At 50.4% G+C, this 20,971-nt stretch overlaps 1 protein-coding gene across 1 annotated transcript; it reads left to right on the plus strand.

Moving 5' to 3' along the window:
* The first annotated feature begins 1,320 nt into the window (after positions 1 to 1,320).
* On the plus strand, positions 1,321 to 7,260 carry UBE2V1 (ubiquitin conjugating enzyme E2 V1). The gene is made up of 3 exons (XM_082007051.1): positions 1,321 to 1,497; positions 4,876 to 5,001; positions 5,408 to 7,260. The coding sequence occupies exons 1-3, from the start codon at positions 1,453 to 1,455 to the stop codon at positions 5,552 to 5,554; spliced, it is 318 nt and encodes a 105-aa protein (XP_081863177.1). The 5' UTR covers positions 1,321 to 1,452; the 3' UTR covers positions 5,555 to 7,260.
* The last annotated feature ends 13,711 nt before the right edge of the window (positions 7,261 to 20,971 follow it).

Raw genomic sequence — 20,971 nt, forward strand, 5'->3', positions numbered from 1 at the left:
CTCAACTTCACTCCCAATTTCTTTCCCTCCTTCCCCCGAGCGGCGCAGGAGGACGGGGAATAGGGGTTGTGGTCAATTCATCACACGTCGTCTCTGCCGCTTCTTCCTCCTCAGGGGGGAGGACTCCTCACCCTCTGCCCTGCTCCGGCCTGGGGTCCTGCCTGGGTGCAGGTGGAGATCTGCTCCCCTGTGGAGCTCCCTGGGCTGCAGAGGCACAGCCGGCATCACTGTGGGCTTCACCACGGGCTGCAGGGGAATCTCTGCTCCGGCACCTGGAGCACCTTCTTCACTGACCTTGGTGCCTGCAGAGTTGTTGCTCTCGCATATTCTTACTCGTCTCTTCTGACTGCTACTGGTGTTGAGCAGGCTTTCCCCCCTGCCTTCTTAACTCTGTTCTTCCAGAGGTGCTGCCACCGTCGCTGATGGGCTCGGTCTTGGCCAGCGGCGGGTCCATCTTGGAGCCGGCTGGCACTGGCTCTGTTGGACATTGGGGAAGCTTCTAGCAGCTTCTTACAGAAGCCACCTCTGTGGCCCCCCCACTACCAAAACCTTGCCACGCAAACCCAATTCAAAGGAGAAGTGGTGGCCTAGAGTACATTTATGTTTTGTGATGACTGAGGTACGGATACCTTGAAGAACAATGAGGAATTAAGTCCCCTGTAGCCTGGGTTCAAGATCCTCCTTCACCATGGACTTAGTGTGTGACCTTGGATATGTCACCTAAGCTCTGTGCCATTGTTGCCCATTAATGTAACGGGGATAAGAAAATTTCCCTGTTTTGCTGTGTGTTTTGCGGATAAATGTACCAGCAACTAAGAAGTGCTGAAATTCCTTGGTGGTGCAGGTCATAAGTACAAAGGATGCTGTTGCTGCTGACAAAGCCCACTTAAATTAACTTGAGATTAACCTACTAAAGTTATGAGTTTTATCTGTTTAAAAGCTCTGAGTTGAGTGATGCCACGTCTCTCATGGTGTCATTTTGTAGAATCTTATAAATTTTTATACTATAAATCACACAAACAAGTGCTAATTAGAGCTCCATAATACTGTGTGTATCTCTGAAGGGACAGAGATTTCCATTCATTTTACTGCCTGCCCTAACATCTGGCCTGTCAGCCTTCTACCATATTTAATTGTGGATACTTTGATTTTGCTTGTAAAATCCAAACTAAATATGCGGATGTCTTTTTCATAGCGTTGAAATACTGTCATTCAAAAAATAGTGATATTTTTTATGTTTTTACCCAAAATGTTTTCTGTAGAGTGACCAAAAGTATCAGTAAAATTACTCTAGCTTTATTTCTTTGCTAGATTTCTCAACTCAAAATATTTTTCTGATTGTTTTCAGGAGTAAAAGTTCCTCGTAATTTTCGTCTGTTGGAAGAACTTGAAGAAGGTCAGAAAGGAGTAGGTGATGGAACAGTTAGCTGGGGCCTTGAAGATGATGAAGATATGACACTTACAAGATGGACAGGAATGATTATTGGACCTCCAAGAGTAAGTATCCACTCAAAATAGTACTGTTAACTTTTTTTTTTTATTTCCCCTTCTCTTAATCTAACCACTGAAGTAGAAAACAAAACACGAGTGAAAAAACACTTCAGCAAGTGATTTATGTTGAAGATTCAAGTTCGTATAATAATGGGTTTCATGTATCTATATGAATCTTTTTTCTTATAATTTGGAATATTTTTAGTGCCTTTCACTGGTTAGTTCTGTTACATGTCTGCTTTATATTTACAGATTCATTAAGACATAACTTTTGAGATTCCAGGATTCTAGTATCCTGTACTCTTGAATACAGCAAGGTTTAAAATCCTTCGGCTAGTGAGATTACATATGGAGCTAATGTAGGTAAAACATGGATGTTTTGTTCAGTACTGCTAGTCTTTCTGCTGTTTCTTGTTGAGTTTATGGGTTGGTTTTTATTGCAGCAGTACTGACTTGCTCTTGTAGAGTTTCAGCTAACTCAGGAAACTCAAATTTTAATTAATTCAATTTCTTCTCTGAATGTTCTCTCCCAAAATAGCTTCTTATAATGCTGCTGGTCTTTGTGGTAGTATTGTTGCATTCTCTCTCTCTTCTTCCCCCAAACCCTACTAAACTGTGGGTCTCCACTCTGGTAATGAACTTGAGGACTTAATTGTGTAACGTATGTATGCTAAAAACAAAACTTGTCTGTTGTCTCCAGTTTCACTGTGTATCTCTGTTCTGTATCCTTAAAGTCCTTACCATGAAGCGCAAGTAGCTGATTCTCCTTCCTGCAACAGTAGATGTTGTCTTCTCTCTCTGGCCTCAGTATCACTTCTCAGTAATTCCAGTGTTCTCAATCTGTTACAGACCTTTAATCATGCTACTGCCCTATGTGTTTCAGTTCTCTCAGTTGCCTTTTCTGACATGCAATGAGGTTGTACAAGAATTGGTATTATAATGGCATTAACACGTGCAGTATTTTCTTTTTCATTCAGAAGTATTGTTTACTTTGTCTGCCATTGTTAACATCTCCCCATTCATGATCATTTCATTTGTTTATGATATGCCCAAATCATTTCCTGGAACAGCATTTGATTTTAGAACCTTAGGAGAGTGTTAATGAGCCTGCATTAAGACTGTGAAGAAAGCTCACTGTGTGCATACACTTTATGGAATATTTAAGCAACCTTGAAATCTAATTTAGAAAATTAAATAGAAACTGAAATGTGTAAACAAACATGTGCTGACTTGTCAGCAGTGATAGAAATTTGTAGTGCATGTCATACTGCTAACCTAGGGGATTATCACAGAAGATGATGCAGCTGTGCCTCTCTTGTCTTTCTGTCACACTTATGGATATAAATTTTTTCCAAAAGCATCTACTTTTGAGCTTATTGCTTGAAAGCAACAGGCTGTATTGGGAGAGATGCTGGGAACTTACAGTCATTCTTGTTTGCTAAGTGGCTGTCCTGATTTTAGCACTGTTCATATTCAGTTATATTATTACCATTTTATTTCTTAATAGGATGTGGGAATAGTGGCTCTGGAAAAAGAAATTTAAAATCCTATTTCCTTCTTGGTAGAAAACAGTCGTGCTTGTAGCAGGTGGAAGAATCTTACTCTGGGTATCCTGAAGGGAAAAATGAACTGTGGTGCAGAGTTAGATCCGTGCTGCTGCTCTCGGTGTCCCTGCTACCATACATGGAAGCATGCTTCTCCTTCCCAGACTTTGTGTGGATGGTTTCACAGCCAGTGATTCATCTTGTTTATACAAGCTATTTAAAAACAGCGGCACTGTCAAAACTTCAGCTTTATCTGCACATACTTTATATTGGCTATAGACAAGTGCACGGGCCAGGCTTTCCATTCACTAGTCTTAATGTGGTGCGGTTATTTGCAAAGACCCTAAAAACCTGCACAAAGCTCTGGACTGTTACTTGCTCTGTGCACAAGGCATGCTCGGGGACTCGGTCAGGAGACCTGGGCAGGCTGAGCAGAGCTGACGGGTGACTTTTTTCCCCAAAACTTTGTGACAGCATTCAGTTTGTCATCACCCTCTCTGGGCATCTGAAAGGCTGTCTGGCCAAGGTGCTGGAGGAGTGACCGAGCGCTACCACTGCCCACCAGTGCTGGCCAAGTGCTGGTCCCACCATGGCTGGCTGCAGGCTGGTTTCAAGCCACTTCATTTGCACAGATGAGAAGCAGCTGAATCAGGAAGTCAATTCTTATACTTTTGTTAGTGGCTTGCATCAAAACGCTCCTTAATATTAAGGGAAATGTTAAGGTGTTCAGGGATATAACAGGCCTTTGAAAGAGATTGCATGGAGTTTTATACTGAGAGATTTTTGTCCATTGGGCATCCGTTCTTAAGATCCTGGTGGAGCCGTGGGGCTCTGCTGCTGCAGGTGAGCAGGAGCTGCTGGCTGCCTCTGGCCTTTTGTGCTCCCATGTTTGCCCGGATTTTTCCTCATGATCTTTGCCTTGTGTGTTTAATGCTCATTGCAATGTTGAGGGTGCAGGAACTGGTCAGAAGCACTAAATCTGGGAGAGTTTGTCTGCCTGAACTTCCCTGTGACGATCCTGTTCCTGTTGTATACTTCTGCCAGCTGCCTGCATTGCCCAGTTTAGCTGGAGCTCTGTGCCAGGCAGCTCCAGATCAGCACATCAAAAACGGTTAGAATGCAGAATAACATTAACTGTTGTTTCTTTTTAATTAATCTTAAATATTGAAGAATCAGTGTAGCTTTGTTACATTTGTCTCTTTTTCTATACCCGTTGATTGTCTAGTAAAAAATTCACGATGCAGGATTTCCCTCAGTTAGTTGTTAAGTGTAACAGTGTGTTACTGCTGTGGAGACCAAGTGATAATGCTGTTTGGGATCAGGATGTACTTTGCAATGTGTTAAATCTTGGAGCATTCCCCTTTCTGAGAACTGGCACATTGGTTTATGATCGAAGAATCTTTTTTAAGTGCTCTTCTGGGACAGGCTGACTTCAGATAGTTGTCTAAGTTAAAGCTGTGGCTTCAATTTCAAGGTAGTGTGTCTTGAGCGTAAACTGATAAAACAAAGCTGCTTTATAAAGATTGGTTGAAAAGTAGGTGTCTGAGCTGTATACCAATTTAAAAAATCATTTCAGTTGGTGAATGGGAAGCAATGCCAGTTTCATTCCTTGTATGAAAATTTTATGTTTAAAAGACCAGTAGAATTTATTACCCTGAAGAGGTTAACATTTGATACTCTGAATATTATAAAGTGAACCCAAACCAGAGGTAGTCAGCATAGTATATAAATGGTTGCCCTTATATTTAGTAGTTTACATGTCCCTAAAGTAACCACTGTTTTAACCAAATGTTTATTGAACTGCCTGGTGTAATTTTTCCCCTTTTTCTTTTCCCCTCAGACAATTTATGAAAACAGAATATACAGCCTTAAAATAGAATGTGGGCCTAAGTATCCAGAAGCACCTCCATTTGTAAGATTTGTAACAAAAATTAATATGAATGGAGTAAATAGTTCTAATGGAGTGGTAAGTTTTTGGTTTTTATTAATTTTAACATGGTTTTTATGTACAACTTTGAATTATTGCTTTGTTTATACTCACAACTTGCTTAACTACTTATTGCTTGCTGGTGCCATTTGCTGTGAGGAGAAGGAAAGGGGAGCAGGAGGGAAGTATACCAGCCAAGTGTGTTCTGAAATCGAGATGTAGAATTGACTTTTCCTGCCCTTTTGCAACTCACAAATGGTTGCATCATGTGGGGATTTATTAGGCTTGTAGGAAACCACTTGCTTGCTTTTGCTTTCGCTTTCGCTTTCTTTTGGTTTCTCCCATTCCAGATTTCATATAGGATCTTTAGCTGGAGGGTGTGTGGGGGAGTTACGTGTGTGAAACGTATCGATTCTGACAGGAATGGTCTTTTTGTCTATTTTAGGTGGACCCCAGAGCCATATCAGTCCTAGCAAAATGGCAGAATTCTTATAGTATCAAAGTTGTTCTGCAAGAGCTTCGGCGTCTAATGATGTCTAAAGAAAATATGAAACTTCCTCAGCCCCCTGAAGGACAATGTTACAGCAATTAATTAAAAACAAACAAACATACATGCCCCCCTTATTCAATTTAAGCTGTCTTCATTTTCCACAGTAGTAAATTTTCTAGATGCATCTTGTAGACCTCAAAATACTGGAAAGGAAGTTCCCATTCAAAGGAAGTTTTTCTTGAGATACTGTAAATGATACTAATTTTTTTTTTTTTTTCATTTGAAATATAAGTTGTGCTATAACAAATAATCCTGTCGTGTAACCACTGTCCACATAGCTGAACTTCTGGTATCAGGAAAAGTCTATTTAAATTTATTACTGTCAAGACCAGTGTGGCACATCTAACTTAACTGTGAAAGCATACATCCCACAATCACCTTGCTGTGTGTCTGGCCTGGGTTTGTTTGGGTTTTTTTTTTGTTTTCTTTTTCTGTCTTTTGCAATAGAGTCAAAGCTCAGGGCTATTTATTAGAGTAGACACAAAGGTTTTTGCTTCCAGTGCTGCACTGGGCTTTATGGACTACTAACGGGGATGTGTGCTAACCTCAGTCATCCCTCCCTTTGTGCTATCTCTAGTAAAGGCTGAATGTGACTGTGGTTGTTTTGGGGTTTTGTTTCTTTTTTTTTTTTTTTTTTTTAATGCCCTGATAATCTGGGGCAAGCTTTCCTTCTTCCCTTTGGCCAAGGCATAGATTGTATTTCTCTTCCTGGTCCCCCTCACCAGTGACATGGGCTTTGGGTGAGGGATTCAGGGTTCTTTTAATCTCTTCCCTCTTCCCCTCTTTTTAGTGGGGGTGCTGCTTTCTTTTTGCCCCTTTTTGTGACTCTTCTCACCCCTGGCCCTCAGGGGTAAGCGTTGGGGCAATAACTTGACCTGTTCCCTGTTCCCTCCTGCTTATCGTTTTGGGTTTGCAACAAATTTAGTCTTCACCAGCCTGGGAAACAAGAGTACCTATTCTGCTCGCAAACTTGGATTTTCCCTGTCCCTCCAGCACTGCTGCCACACCGCCAAGCTGGCCACGGCTGATATTATTAGATAGGCTTTTGACGTGGTGAAAAGAGCAGTAATTTACCAGGATTGCCGAAATCTGCTGCTGCCAAACTTTAATGGGGAAACTCTGCTCATAAGAGATTCTGAACACGCACTCCAGCTCAAATAGTTGTATTTTGGTGCTTTGGATTGACCCAAGAATGTTAATTAACAAAATGTTGCACTTGTGTTTGGCCCTTCTAAAAATGTGACAACTGCAGACAAATCAAATCAGTGTAGTAGATTTTATTAGAATTCTGTCAGTCTCTTTAGTGAAGATTTTGGGGAGGTGGTGCATACAGCAGATTAAGGACCTTAATTGGCTTTGCATCCTGGCAAATCACTGCCTTTTCTGGTTTACTGTTTTGGACCACTAACTGCTGAAATGTGGATGCAAGCTTACATACAACCAACCTAGTGTGTCCTAAGTTTTATGACAAATTCAGTGTTTGTGTAAAAAAAGGAAAAAAAAAAAAAAGAAAAAAAAATTTTAAAAAAAGGTAAAAATAAACACATTTTAAAGCAGCAGCTATCAAGTCAATGAACAATTGATGTTTCCATTAACTCTTTTGAGGAAAATATTAGTTGTAAGGATTTAACATCCTCTGTAATTAAAGTTTAACATAACAGTATTCCATAAGCAGCCTTTTTATTGTATCAGACCATTGCCTGATTTTAATATAATAAAAAGTGTGCATTAATATTAGAAGGCTTTAATTGTATTCGTCTTTAGAATTTTGATCCCTTATGGAAGTCTTGATTTGTTGGAAGTATCTTCCTACAGATCACATTTAGCTAACAGTATGTAAACTGATGGTGAAAGGCAATTGCCTTTACCCAACTGCTGCTGCTGTGCCAAGGAGAACCTTTAGTTTTAGTTTAAACCTCAAACTCGCAGAGACTTGGCGGTTGGTAATGTTACGTGATGCGAAGGAACTGCTGAAACGCGTTTCTGGATGCGCGTGCTGTCTGAAGGTGCTCTGCCATTGCAATGACCTGTGCGTGCTGTAGTCCTGAGGAAATCGAATCCCCGTACGGTTGCATGTTACGCTGTCTGTCAAGTTCAAGGAGAACTTCACAACCTGAAATTTTACCTATTTTTCCTTAAATGGTGAAGTGTAAAAGGCTGACCTTCTCTCCAAATCTGGAAAAAAAGGGGCTGTGAAATTTTGGCCTTTCCAAGTGTAAAGTGTCTCCAGAGGATTGCCAGGAGGTACTCGTCGTGCATTCACTTCAGCGTTGTGAAACAAGGTGCTGCCTGGCGTAGGAATGAAAAAGGGAATGACCTTATGTGGAACTCTGTGGAACTTGCTGCTGGCTTCTAGCCTGAAATACTGCTCAGTCCTTTGGTAGCTCGGAGGTATCTATGAAGACAATGCGACTGATACTTTGTCAGCATCGTGTGTGTGTGTTTATTTAAAATAGCTTGGTATCTAAAGATGTTAAATGGGAATCGGAACAATGCTTGATAATTATAGCGTGCTGCTTGATTATCTCTGTTTTTCAGAGCTGTTGTGAGAGTGTCCTTGCCCTGTTCAGCAGGATATGGTTGGTGCATGTTTGGGGCCTCCCCCAACCTTCGTACTTCAAGTAACCGTTTTAAAACCTTGAAACTGTCTGTTATGCTTTGCAAGTTGTACAGGTTGGAGCATTCCACCCTGACTCGGGCTGGGCTGTGCTGGGGGCTGTGCTGGCAAGAGCCATGTCTTAACAACATTTGCCATGCGAAGTTGGATGATGCATTAAAAAAAAAAAAGGTTCCCCGTAAATCTCCTCACCTGGGAGCCGCACTCTTTGAACACGTCAGTGCTCCAACACACTGCTGTTCCACTCTTAACCAGGTAGGAGCGGTATGGAAAAATAACGTCCTTAGAGCCAGCTGCTGTTGAATCTACGTGTTGTAGCTTTGTCGGTGTATGTGACCTACAAACTACATAGTGGCAGAGACCAGTCATCCCACAGCCTGGTTGCTTGCTTATGCTTCAGAAATGAGGTGGGGAAAGGAAACCGTGCCTTACCTGTATTTATCCCACCTCTGGCAGTGTAAAGGCAAAGCGTTTGGTTGATCCCTGCTGCCCGTCAGTTTATGTCCTGAACCAATGTCTCTTAAAAGAAAGGTGTGAAGGGATAATAAGTAGATTGGCCATAAAATGCTGTTCCTTGGAGCAGGTGCTGCTGGAGGTGGCTGAAGCAGCGCCCAGGGAGGCGACCGGCTTGAGCAGGAGCTGGCCATGCGGCTGCCCCTTACTGCCTGCTGCAGAGGGTCTCCGGGCCGCCCTGGTACCGAAGGGGCCGCCGCCCCCTCGCCAGGCAGCGCCCGCGGCGCGCCGGGCCGAGCGTGGCTGCCGAGCGTGCGGCGGCGCTAGAGGGCGCCAGCAAGCTGCGCGAGGCGCGGGGCGGGGTGAGCTGCCCGCGCCGCTCGGGTTACGTGTTAATTCCTCTTGCGGGAACCGCTCTTCATAGCTACCCTGAATCAATGTCAGTCTTAAAAGCCTGGCTATCATGACTTTCTCACCGTACAGGCACTAGCTTGCTAGGGGGAAAACCGGCACTACAGTGGGGCTTTAATTGTTAATAAAGACTAATTGCTGTTTGCTTCTTGCTTTGTTGTAATTAAGCTCTGTGTGTGTGTAGGGAGTATATGCTTAAATACGCCTTTTCTGTACTCTTACAACTTCTTGCGGTGCTTTGGGTCTAAAATTTAAGTTTCTGCCGCTATCATTACAGTAATCATTTTGAAGCCAAAAAGCGTCACCAGCTGCCCTGTGAGACGCCGGTGCTGTCTGTGGCTCAGCCTAGAGTCGCGCAAGGACGCAGAGCAGGAAGAGCCGCCGGCGAGCGCGGCCGTGCCCGTCGGCGTTGGGCAAACAGCCTGACCGAGGGATGGGCTGCTCTGAACGCCTTATCTTAGCGCCGCTTCAGAGCCGTGATACCGGAGCTCCCTGTGGCGCTACCAGGCAGCTGCGATGTAGAGGAACGGTGCTAAGTTATGCCAGCTTTAACGAGGGAAACAAACCCAGCAGAGATATGCAGTGGGACATGCTCTTACTCCTGTGCCAAATACCAGCCTTTGTAGTGTCTTGCCAGAATCCTGGGAGCTGTTTGTGGCTTACCTTGCTGTTTGTGGGAATTGGCCATTAGGCGTTTGGGGTCGGTGCTTTACCTACGGGACAGTGGTTCCTACATCAAGAAACAGCACAGTGAATTCAGTATTTTTTTTCAAGCTGGCACCGGCTTCCACTGAAACAAGGGAGTTCCAGTTCTGCACATACCTGTAAATATGTGTCTCCTTAAAGCTCCACCTACCCTGAGCTAAAAGAAGGTGGAGAATTTGATAGTGATATTCTTAATATTTTTTTTTGCATATTATTTTATATTTAAGAAGCTTTTTCTGATGGCTTAGAGTTTTCCTAAATCAGTGGAAATTGCCATATTGCATTAATCTTTGGCTACGGTGCTTTCCAAAGGATGCTAACCTTGCTGTTGATTAAGATTCAGCCTCTCGTTTTCTCTGGTCTCGCTGTAGCAGATTGCTGGAGAATGTGCTTAACTTTTAAGCCTGTGAAGAGCCCCAGTGAAATCTAGTTTAAGTTAGGTGCATGCTTAAGTGCTTTGTTGGACCAGAGCCAGCACACGCAGCCTCTGCTAGGAAGGAGACTTTTTTAGCTTTTGTTGAACATCTTCCTAGTCCTCCCTCCTTGGTGCTACGTCCTTGGTGCTTGTGCCTTTACATATTCCCCCGATGTCTCCCACAGTTGTTGTAACAAAAAAGCAAAGAGCAGAAGACGGCGTGGAAGATAAGGAGATAAGCTAGATTCTCCTCATTTCATATCTGTCAAGCATCTTGTCGTCTTTTTCATTCTTATCTCCTTTTAAATAAAGCCTACAAAGGGTTTTCAGAAATGTGGGTCCTGTCCTAATTTTCTGCCTGTCGAGCCAAGTTGTTGGTGACTTTGCCCTGACGTGTACAGAAAACCCTGTGGTACCTGGATGGGTAATAGGAGGGGAGACTAAATGTCAAACAGTCTGTCTAAAAGTCCTGTTCCCCTCTCTGTTGCTCAACATTTATTCTTTTATATTGTATTATTTCATTAGCTCTCCACTCACCAAAGAGTGTTTCGGGATAGACGATGCTGAAGTTTCTTATGGAAGAAAACCAAGCAGGAGTTTTGGAAAGAAAAGGGAAGCAAACTTTTGAGCCATCTTCATCAGAAACCATGAGTCCGTTTTCCCTTCTGCTCGCTCTTTTTATAGAGCTGCTTTAAAACCTTGTGTTCGTAATGGCCTGATAGCAGTCTCCAGACGTACAGAGAACAGTATTTTTGTTTGCCTTACGGAGGCTTTCTGGGGCTGATATGTGCTTATTTGTTGGTAGTAAGTGCAGGCAGAGGGAGGATGGAGCGGAGGGCAGGCTGGAGGGCTGGCGGCACTGGTCCTGCGCACGCCGGCTGGGGCAGGGTAACGGGGAGGTTTTGCGAGCTGGCAAACGGCTGCTTTCTCTCTCCTCTGCACAGGAGGAGCACGCAGAGTCACACACCTTCAGGAGTATTCCTGGAAATCGGGAGTAATATTTAATTACAGCCTCTTGTGATCATTGAGACTCAGATGCTGTGTAAACGGGGTCAAAGTGTGCGCCGGTGGTGTGTGTCGTCCCAGAGCGGTGAGCAGGACTTGAGAAACAACTGTAGCAGAACAGAGATCCCGGTAAGGTATCTGCCAAACTTCTGTCCCTCCGAAGAGACCTCTTAAATCCCTGGGCTACCAGATTAGATGTTGTCCAAGGTTAGCGGCCAGATGTTTCTCAGCTGCTTGGACTGCTTTCCAGCTGAGACCAAATGAGTGGCTATCCAACATCTAAGTATTAATATAAACATTTTAGAGGCCTCGCCTTGAGCGAGCCATTAAAAACTTCCCACGATACCGTGAGCGGTGCTGGCTTCCTTAGAGAGCATCAGTATTTTGTATATCGCACTTGCGTACCCCGCGCGGGTCAGACGCGGCTGCCACCTGCTCGTGCAGCGCTGGGGCCAGGCCTCCCCCTTGTTTTCGCGGCGCCAGAGCAGTGTGGTCCCTGGAATTTGATTATTTGTGTTAGCAGATAATTTAGGCCAGAAGGCTGAGAGCATTCCCTTCCTTCCCTGGATGTCGTCATGCTTCCCAGCAAAACACAGTCCCGCGTCCTGTGTCCCTTCCCTCCCCTCCCCGCAAGCACAACAAAAACGCTTTCAACGTCCCCCCTTCCAAAGGGTCACCATCCACTCGTTTTAAGCTTGGTTTTGGCTTGTGCAGGCCTGCCAGAAGGGGAGGATTTCATTAAATCCAGCATGTAGAGCCATGTTTTTAATTATCGCGTGTATTTAAAAAAAAGCAGAATGAGTTTTTGATGTGTGGTTCTTCTCCTGAAATATTCCTAGTGCCACCCGTTAGCTTTGGTGTTTGAACATGAGCGATGAGAAATGACCCTCTCTGGTCTCTCCCTGGCATGAAAGAAGATCCTTCTAACGCTCTCCGTCGCTTTCATCGGGTGTTAATGCCTCGCTTCTCCAAGGCCTGGCCTGCTCCAGCCCTAAATAGCATTTTGCGCCAAAGCTAGGTCCCGCTGGAGACGGGGATGTTGATTTGCGGAGGCAGATGCTGTTCCGCAGACGAGAGCGCGCCGGGGCCGGGCCCGGGGCGTGCGTTTGCGCCTCGGGGCCGGTGCCCGCAGCGAGCGCAGCGGCTGACCTCCGTCTCCTTCCTTTTAATTTGCGGTATCACAACCTGAGAGGACGTCGTGGCTCTGCCTGGGTTACTCGTCCCCGCGAGCCGCTGCCGCAGCAGCACAGGGAGGGGCGGTGCGGAGGGCACCGTGCTCGCCGTGCTGCCGTGGCTCCGCTTCCCCAAACAGACCCTGCCCCGAACTACCTGTCCCCTGGGATCGCCACTGGAGCTGCTCGGGGCGAGTCGCAGTGGAACTTTCTTACGAAAGGTTTGAAAGCCACAGGTGTTAAGGGCACGGGCAAAAAGGGAGGATTTAACAAAAATAATTCAGGTATTTAGGCTGGATTTAGCAAAAATAATTCTGGCGTTCAGGCTGGCAGGGTTGGCGTAAGATGGTGTTTTCACCCACCACCTGGCAGCTTCGCTGGGGCCAGTCAACCCGGCCAAACACGCGCTGAAATAACGAGCCCCCAAAACACACAGCTTATTTAGAGCTCTGGTTGAAAAACCAAAAATAGCACCATGGGAGACGTTTGCAGTATTGGGCGCTGAACAGGAGCTCCTGAAATCAGGGGGCCATAATTTCATTTACTGACAGCCAAAAAATCCAAACCTGAGAAGGCCCAGGCAGCCTTTGCTTCTCGCTTCCCAACCCCGTCCCCGTCGCTGCGGAGCAGTGGGGAAAAGGCCCTTAATTAAGGAGCCGCGCTCCCGCGGGAAGGCAGCGCTCCCGGCGGCTGCTCCCGCGGGTGCCCTCTGCTCCCGCCCGGGGCGGCACGGTCCTGCCTCCTCCCCAGGTTTCGGGTTGTTTGCACGGCCTGTGTGTGATCCGCAGGTTGAATCCATCCGTCTGGTAGCCTCGCGGCATTCCTACCTGGGGTGTATAATTACCTGTAGTAGTGGTAGTAATAATAATGATAATAATAATATAATAATAAAGTTTGGGAAATAAGACTTAACCCAGCTTCTCAGAGTAAGGGGGTGCCCCACCAGTTCGCCTGCTGTGGTTCAGGTCGGTTATCTGGATGACCTTTAAAGGTCCCTTCCAACCCGAACTATTGTGCGATCTCTGTTTACAAGCGATGAAATTTTGTAAGGCAGAAACGTGCCGTTATAACCTATAATTTTTCAGGGTTTGGGCTGGAGTGACTCTGACAAGCCCCATGTGTGGTTTTTATTGTACGACCCGCAGTCATGCTGCTCGTGAGGATCTCCAAGGCCAGAGATTGGTGTTTCTGCCCTGGGCTTTTCACGCTGGTTTTGCCCCTTCTCCGTTCCCGTGTTGTTCGTGACCTGCCTACGAGCCAGCTGGGCCGAGGCACGAAGCGCATGTCCCTGTGCCTGCGTCCTTCAGTCCGCCCGCCGGCTGGGCCGGGGACCCCCTCCCTCCTCTTGCGCAGCCCTTCGCCTCGGCCCGAGGCGCCGGAGCAGGCGGAAGCCGCTCTGAGCTGGGTGCGCCCGCGGGTGCCGCCTGGGCGCTGCCCACCCCTGCCCTGCCGCGCGTCCCCGCCGCCGGCACGCGCCTCGCCGCGTCCCCCTCGCAGCGCGGTCCGCAGGACTGCTTTGCTGCGCGTCTCCGCTGGCGTGATGCGGCGCAGCTATGGCAGCGGTGCGTGCCGGTCGGAAAGGAAAGGAAACGCGGGACCGTGGAGTTATATTTTGGGTGAAACCTGCAAAGTGATGAGATCGGTGTCGGCAAAGTGACACCGTGGTGAAAGCATGGGTTCTCCTGTATGCCGAGGAGCAGCAGTGCAGGAACGGGTTCTCAGCACCCTCTTTCTTGTTAACAAGCATTCACCTAATGTCAAGGTGTGGGTTTGTGGATCTCCTTGCAAAGACCCATCCCCGTTTTCTTCATGGAGGACACGATCCAGAAAAACCGACCTGCTGCTCCTAAAAACATCCTCAAGTTGCTTCACAGCAGTGACGTTGATGGGGGCAGAGAGCTCCCGCGCCAGGCGCTGCTGCCCTGCCTGCCCTGCTGAATCGTTTCTCTTCGGCATCAGTGGAAGTCAAACGCTTGGGCACGACCGCGTTGGACGTGGACTCCGCGGTGCGGAGTAGTGCGATTCTGGTGTCGGTCTGGAGAGGGGAGAGCGGCTACGGGGGTTCGTTAGAGACCGGGGGCGGCTGTTGCGGTGGGTGTGAACTGGCCTGGGTTTATGGAAGGGAGAAATCGTCAAGTGACGTCTTTAATGAGATTATCGGGTCAGCTGGTAGGAGCAGCAGCGCTGAGCTAATGTGCCCCGGCTCGTGCGGTTTCTTGCCCAACAGCCTCGGCTGTCCCACCGTCGGCAAGGCGCTGGACTGGAACCTGGCTCCTCGGCCCCCGACGTCACTAATGGGGGGACTGCGGTTTGGGGCGTCCCCGCCCCGCGATGTGCTCTGCCCTCCAGCCCGCTGGTGCTCTCACCAGCACCTTGCAGCGGGCGGCGGGCCGGCTGACTGCTTTTTAGCCACTTCGGGGCTCTTGCTCCCAGAAGGGGGATGTGGAGGAGGGGGGAGCCCACCTCCAGCCCCCGGGCCGGGACACGAGGGGCAGCACGGGCTGCCGGAGCGAAGGGGGGCTCTGGGCCAGCCCCCCTCCTCTGCCAGCGGGCGAGAAGTTGCTTGCCAGCGTGCCCACCCGTGTGCGCAGGCGAGCCTGAACTTGCCAGATGCTTTGCTGCAACTCGCACTTCGTGTCTTCCCGTGCAGGAGCCCAGAGGTCTTGCTTTTGGGAACAATTCTAACTTAATTCCACGAGCATGATTTTTTAGCGTTTGTGTACAATAACGCCTCGTCTTTGATGTGTCCCAGTGTGAACGCGCGTGGGCACATGAAATGTGCCGGCTTTTCCTCGGTGGCCGCGCGGGTGATGTGCCTGTCAGATGCCGCACTCGCATCCCTTGGCGGGAGTGAACGTGTGCCGGCACTAATCCCGCTCAGAGCCTGGGAGCGGCCGGAGCTGGGGCTGCGAGTTGGATCTGTTCCTCTTTCCATTCCCTGCAGCTCGGCATCCCCGGCTGGGAAAAGGATGCAGTTTGGTTGAAAAGAAAAACGAGCGATTATTTTCGCTCTCCGTAGCAGAGAAGGCATTCCTGCGAGAGGGAATTGTCTGCCCTGGATGCTGAGATGGGTGTTTTCAATCATTCCATTTCCTTGTATTTCTTGCTCATTTTTTACCCGTTTCAATTTATTTTTAATGGCCCTGACACCCTTGTTTATAATAATAAATAGAAACGTGTGGACACAATGAGACTGTTTCAGGTTCAAGTGTTTTTAATAACCTTGCAGTGAGAAATAGACCCGAGCCGAAATCTGGAGAAACCCGATGAAGACTCTCTGCTGCTGCAGTGAAATACGATTTTGGAGTCGCTGCTGTGCAAACAGCCCCGGACAGCGATCGCTTCACCGCTCTGACTCCCGGCCAGTCTTTTTAGACAAGACTCCCCTTTGTATCGCTCCAAACCCTGACTTCTAAGCAGTGTTTCTGTCTTCCAGACATGATCTGATTTAAGCAAAGGATAGACAAGGGGGTATGCAAAGATTTTTTTTTCACTATTATTTATCTGTGCCTCCGCAGCCCCCCTCGGCACACTCCGCATCCCGAGCAGGGCCCGGGTAATTCCCGTCTGGGATGCTGCAGCGCTGCAAGGCAAAGGGAAAAAGTGACAATCGGCATTGTGAGGCCTCACGCTGTTTAATTAAGTAAAACCTTATTAGCTATTCTCAATAGTTTAACAACTTCGAGGGACTTGTCACTTGCCAAGAAAAATAATCAGGCGGGTGTGCCGGCAGCCGAGGCAGGCTCCTTGTGCCCGTCATTTGAGGCAGGAATCCGGGGCTGATTTTGGAAAAATGCTGCCCTGGGTCGGAGGCAGGTATCTGCCTTTTGGGAAAACAAGGATTTGTTTTTGGAGAACCACAGGATGGTAACGTTGAGGGGGGTGGCAGAGCGGCCGTGGGGCTCGTGGGCAGCGGAGGGGCTGAGCACGTGTGGCACCCGGCTCCTGGGGTTGAGGTTTGTGCCAGGAGCCCCGGGAGGGTTCGGTCAGGCACCTCCCACATAGCCCCAGCCCCAACGGCTTGTCCCGTCTCCCTCTCCCGTGTCTGCCGTGGTTTCCCTGCCCGTGCAGGGGCAAGTCCGGGCTTCCTTGCGCGCTTGCGGTGCTGCAGCATCCCCGTACCGGCAGGGCAGAGGCCTGCCCAGATCTCCTCCTCCCAGTGACCCCCCTGCAAAGAGATGCTGGGGGGTGAAACCTCCTTGGCTGTGCCCTTGCGGGGCTGCCCAGACCTTCTCTTGCAGGAAAGGCCCCTTCCCTCAACCTGGCGGCTCTCCCATAGGGGACTCCCCTGTTTCTGCCCTCCCGCCTCCCTGGCATCCCTCCCGGGACGCACGTAGAGGGTAGCTGCGCGCACCACGCTGTCCTCTGCCTTGGCTTCCAGCCGCGCTTTCCTGGCCGGGTCAGGGCGGGACGAGTCGTGTCGTGCGCCTGGCGGGACTCGCAGGCAAGAGGGTGGTGATGGTGAGCCGTGGCCCCAGCGCCGCGGCTGCAAAGAGGCGCCGGGTCCCGGCGGGGAGGGAAGCGTGGGGCGCGCCACGACCCCGGCGGCGTGCGTGCCAGGGGGTTCGAATTCCCCGCTTGGAAAGGCTCCTTCCCGCCGCTCTGCCCTGTGCCGTGGCCCCGCTGCAATGGCAGGAAGGAAAGGGGCGCCCGTGGAGCCAGGGCCCTGCTGTGCCAGGGAATTGCCTATAAATCGTCATCATCCTCATTAGCTCATCCACGTACCCCCGCGCTGGAGCGGTTCCTGCCTCCACCGGCACTGGGGTGGCCCAGGCGACGGTGGCCCAAGGTACAGCTGGGAGCCGCGCCTCGGCACCTGCACTGAGCTTTGCATGTCCTCAGCTAGAGCTGGGAGCAGGGAAATGCTCTCCTGGCTGCCTCTGCAGAGACGCCCTGTCCCAAGGCTGAGCGGGGCCACGCTCAGCCCTTTGTCTTTACAGGGTCTTCTGCCCTATTTATCTTCCCCAAATGACATCTCCCCTCCCTGCTCCATGCAACACCCCCTGAAAAATAATAAATGGCAGCAAGCTCTGTAAACAGAGCCTATCTCCAAAGCTGTTTGAAATGTAGACAGGCTCAAGTGAATTAGTTCAGCGAGGACTTAATTGCCGTCCTGTCTGTCAGCGTGCGGCGCTGAGGGTTCGCAGGGGAACGCCGTGGCAGGGAGATGGATGGGGTCCTGCGCCGGGGTGGCAGCCGGGGTCACTGCTCCAGAAACCACGTCCCGGCGTGACCCCCGCCGAGATAAGCAGTCTCTGCGCCGTCCGCATCGCTGGCTCATCCTGCTGCTCTGACCCTCCCTGGCCTCCCCCGAAATCCAGCCCGGAATGACAACGCTGGGAGAAGGGCCTGGGTTTGCAAAAAATGACCTGTTGTCCCTTCCCCGTGCCAGCCCGGGTGGGGGTTTGGCCTTGTTGGGGCTCAGGGCTGCTGGACCCTCGGGCTGCGGGGGGGATCAGGGGGGTAGCGGCTGCTGACGGCAGCGTCGCGTGTCCCCGAAGCACGAGGCATCATGGAGCGGCTGGCCAGGAGCTTTCTCCATCGGTCGGGGAGGTACGCCGGGCAGGAGGAACTCCTTCGGTCATATCGAAGAGGAACAAAATATTAAACCCCCGTCCCTTCCCCAGCAGAAGCAGAGCTGCATCCTTGTGCACCGCAGAAGCCTCCCAGCAGACGCCCGGCTGGAGCTCGCTGGAGTCCAGGCGAGCGCAGCTGGTGGGCAACGACGCTGGAAAAAGTCAAGGATAACCATCCCCTGCTTAGGCCTGCCGCAGCGCGAGGGTTTTCGGAGTGGGAAGGTGGGAGACTTCCCGGGGAGGGCGGATGGGGGCCCGGCCAGATAACCGGGGCGGGCAGCACCCTCGGGGTACGGTGCAAATGGGGGGTCAGCGCAGGGAGCTGCCGCGTCGCCGCGGGGGGACCAGGCTTTGGTGAAGGCAGCCGTCAGCAGGGCGTCTGGCCGGGCTCTTCCCCACCTCCCCGTTAATTAAACGGCAGCCTCTTATGCATGTGGAAAAGGAAGGAGAAAAAGAAAAAAAGATCAGCAAGCCCAAGCCCTTAGATTACTGTTTACCCCCTCGAGGAGCACAGAAGTATATTGTCCGTTTAATAGAAGCCTATAAATCACAGAAAAACATTTATAAAATAATTGAAGGTAATGGGAACCATTTGTTTAAATAACATCACGTTCATGCCCCAGAGGTGCAATAAAAGTTAGATTAATTGATAGGATTTTATATCTCACTGTGAAAAACCAAGTCACATTCTAGACACCGACAGTTTGGGAAAGTTGCAAATTCATCAGGCACCCAGCTACTATCAAAATAGTCTCTTCCATGCGAAGAGGCACATTTATATGACCCTGAAGGGTTTTGGGATGAGAACTATTTACTTAAACTGTGAAGTGAACTAGCCAGTGTGAGATCCTGACCCAGATTGGGGTTTTTTTCCTTCCTCTTCTATCTGCTGTTTCATTTTTTTCCCATTATGATAAAAAGCAAATAAATATCTCTAAACCAAAGGCTCATTCCTAATCCGGGGCTAAAGTGTCCTGTGTCCGTCCATGCCCATGAGAACGGCACCTCCGAGGCGCCGGGCGAGGGGGCTGGGCTGCAGCAGGGGTGCGGGGTCGGGGAGCCGCCGTGCCGGGACCAGCTGCCCCATCCTGGGCTGGTCGCCCCAAACCTCGCCGGGTGGCTGCCAGCCGCGGCGCCGGCCTCCCGGCCGCGGCCCCGGCCCCGTGGCAGGGTCTGCGCTCCTCGGGCTCCTCTCCGCTGCCAGCCAGGGCCAGCAGCGAGCTGCTTTCAGGTTGTAAACTCACCCCCCCTCCCCTTTTCCCCTGTAACCGTGTTTTGTGGTTTATTCGGTTAAAGGGCAGAAGAATGAAATAAAGCATGGGTTTTAGCAGAAGGGCAGCCGGCGGGGCCATGGGAGCCACGGGCGGGCAGGGACTCCCCAGCCCTGCCGCCCCTCTGCCTCCCCCGGGGCTCCCGCGCCGCCCGCGCTCCGCTCCAGCTTTGCCCTGGTTTTCCCCAAACTCCCTTCTCGCTTCTTTCCCCTCCTCGCGGTGATTCGCGTGCGCTGGAGCAAGGCCAGCCGCGAGCCCGGGCCCTGCCAGGTGCGAGGGTGGCACGTGGGACCATCTCCCCCCGGCCACCCCATTGTCCTGCTGCCCCGTGACACCCCAGTGCTGGCGTCGGGGAGAGCTGACCCCCTCCCGAAACACCCTTCATGGCTCGTCTCTACAACAGCTCGATCAACCCGCAGCGGGGGTGCCCCCAAATGCAGCCCCCCAGGAGGCACAGCAGAGCTGGGGACCCACCTCTCCGCGAGCCCTGCACCAAAACATTTCCAGAAAGCCCATCCCTGGGGAAGGACCGGCTCCCAGCCGCCCCTCGCCAGCCGGCCAGCCACGCCGAGCCCGAGCGCGCAGCGCAGCCGGGCTTCGCATCAGCTTTTGATAAAGGCGCCCTGTCAAACAAGGGCTGAATAAATCATGATGTGTTACCAAGACGCATTACAGCTTTTAAAACAACCACCATGGCATTCTACCCCACGGACTGATGAGTCTGGGGATGCCAGATCCCTGGCGCTCCGCAGCCTTGCTGGAGCCAGCTCACATCTGGAGTGCAGTAAACGTACCCAGAAGCAAGAAAGCAGCTCTGTAAGGGTCAGGAGTACAGAGAGCGGCTGCTGACTCCAGGCGCCACCCCAAAACCCACATGCATTTCCTTGTGTAAACACATGTGGCCAAAAGGCAGCCATGGTCACCTTTCTCTAACGTGAGCCCTATAAAACCGCCAGCAAAGTGAGGAACAATGTCACTATTATTGTTTTAGAGGAATTCCTCCGAAGCAGAAAAGCATAGCTGGGCTGCCGACAAGGGTGTCTTTAAAAAAGGGGCTGACAATTGACTCCAGAGTCGAGGGGAGGAAAAAAATCCCCCTGGGGTTGATCATTTGCAGTTGTTGGGGGCTTCCAGAGCCGCCCGTTAACCTGCTGGGTCCTGCTGCCACAGAGGCGCAGCCAGGCACGCAGAGCCCATACGCACTCATCACCCCAGTGGCGCCGCTGCTGGTGCTCAGGCGGCCCACCCTGGGGATGGGGTGCTCGGGGGCCGGCCCCGTGGGGAGCCCGGGGCGCTGGTTTTGGCTGCTGGTGGGAAGCACCCCTGAAGCTCCTTCTGTCTTAGCAGCACCCAGCGAGTTGACCCGCCGAGAGCCAAGCACGCCCAGAAACCGCTCCCAAACCTGTCGTGGGTTTATTGCCCATGAAAGGGGATTTCTACCCCCACCCCGTATCAGCTGCATCTGCAACCCTGCTGATGCAATCAGAGCTGCCAGGGCTGGCATCGTTTGGGGCGAGAGCTTACCGTACCTGGAAAAGAAAACCACTGGTGCCTTCCCCAAGGGGCCGACCAGAGCAAATATCTGGGCTCTGGGGCTGCTTTTCCACGGGGGATCCGTGATCAGTTGGATTGAGACCTTAGACCCCCCACCTCCTCCCGGCGTTCAGCCTTTCCTTACTGCAGCCCCGTGGCTGGGGAAGGGCTTTAACCCTCCATCCAGAGCTCAAGCTGAACCAGGCTCCAGCACCAGCGGTACTGGGAGCGTCCTCACTGGAGGGCTGGGCAGGAGGGGTTTGGGGACAGGGCTAAGAAGGGGCTGTGAATATGTACCGAG

The sequence above is a fragment of the Phaethon aethereus genome (genome assembly GCF_964289735.1).
Source record: "Phaethon aethereus genome assembly, chromosome: 16".
NCBI lineage: Eukaryota > Metazoa > Chordata > Aves > Phaethontiformes > Phaethontidae > Phaethon > Phaethon aethereus.

Coding starts and splice junctions, on each gene's coding strand:
- UBE2V1 (XM_082007051.1), top strand. CDS start 1,453: ATGACACTTACAAGATGGACAGGAATGATTATTGGACCTCCAAGA. Junction 1,498..4,875: donor TGATTATTGGACCTCCAAGA/GTAAGTATCCAC, acceptor TTTTCCCCTCAG/ACAATTTATGAAAACAGAAT. Junction 5,002..5,407: donor TAAATAGTTCTAATGGAGTG/GTAAGTTTTTGG, acceptor TGTCTATTTTAG/GTGGACCCCAGAGCCATATC.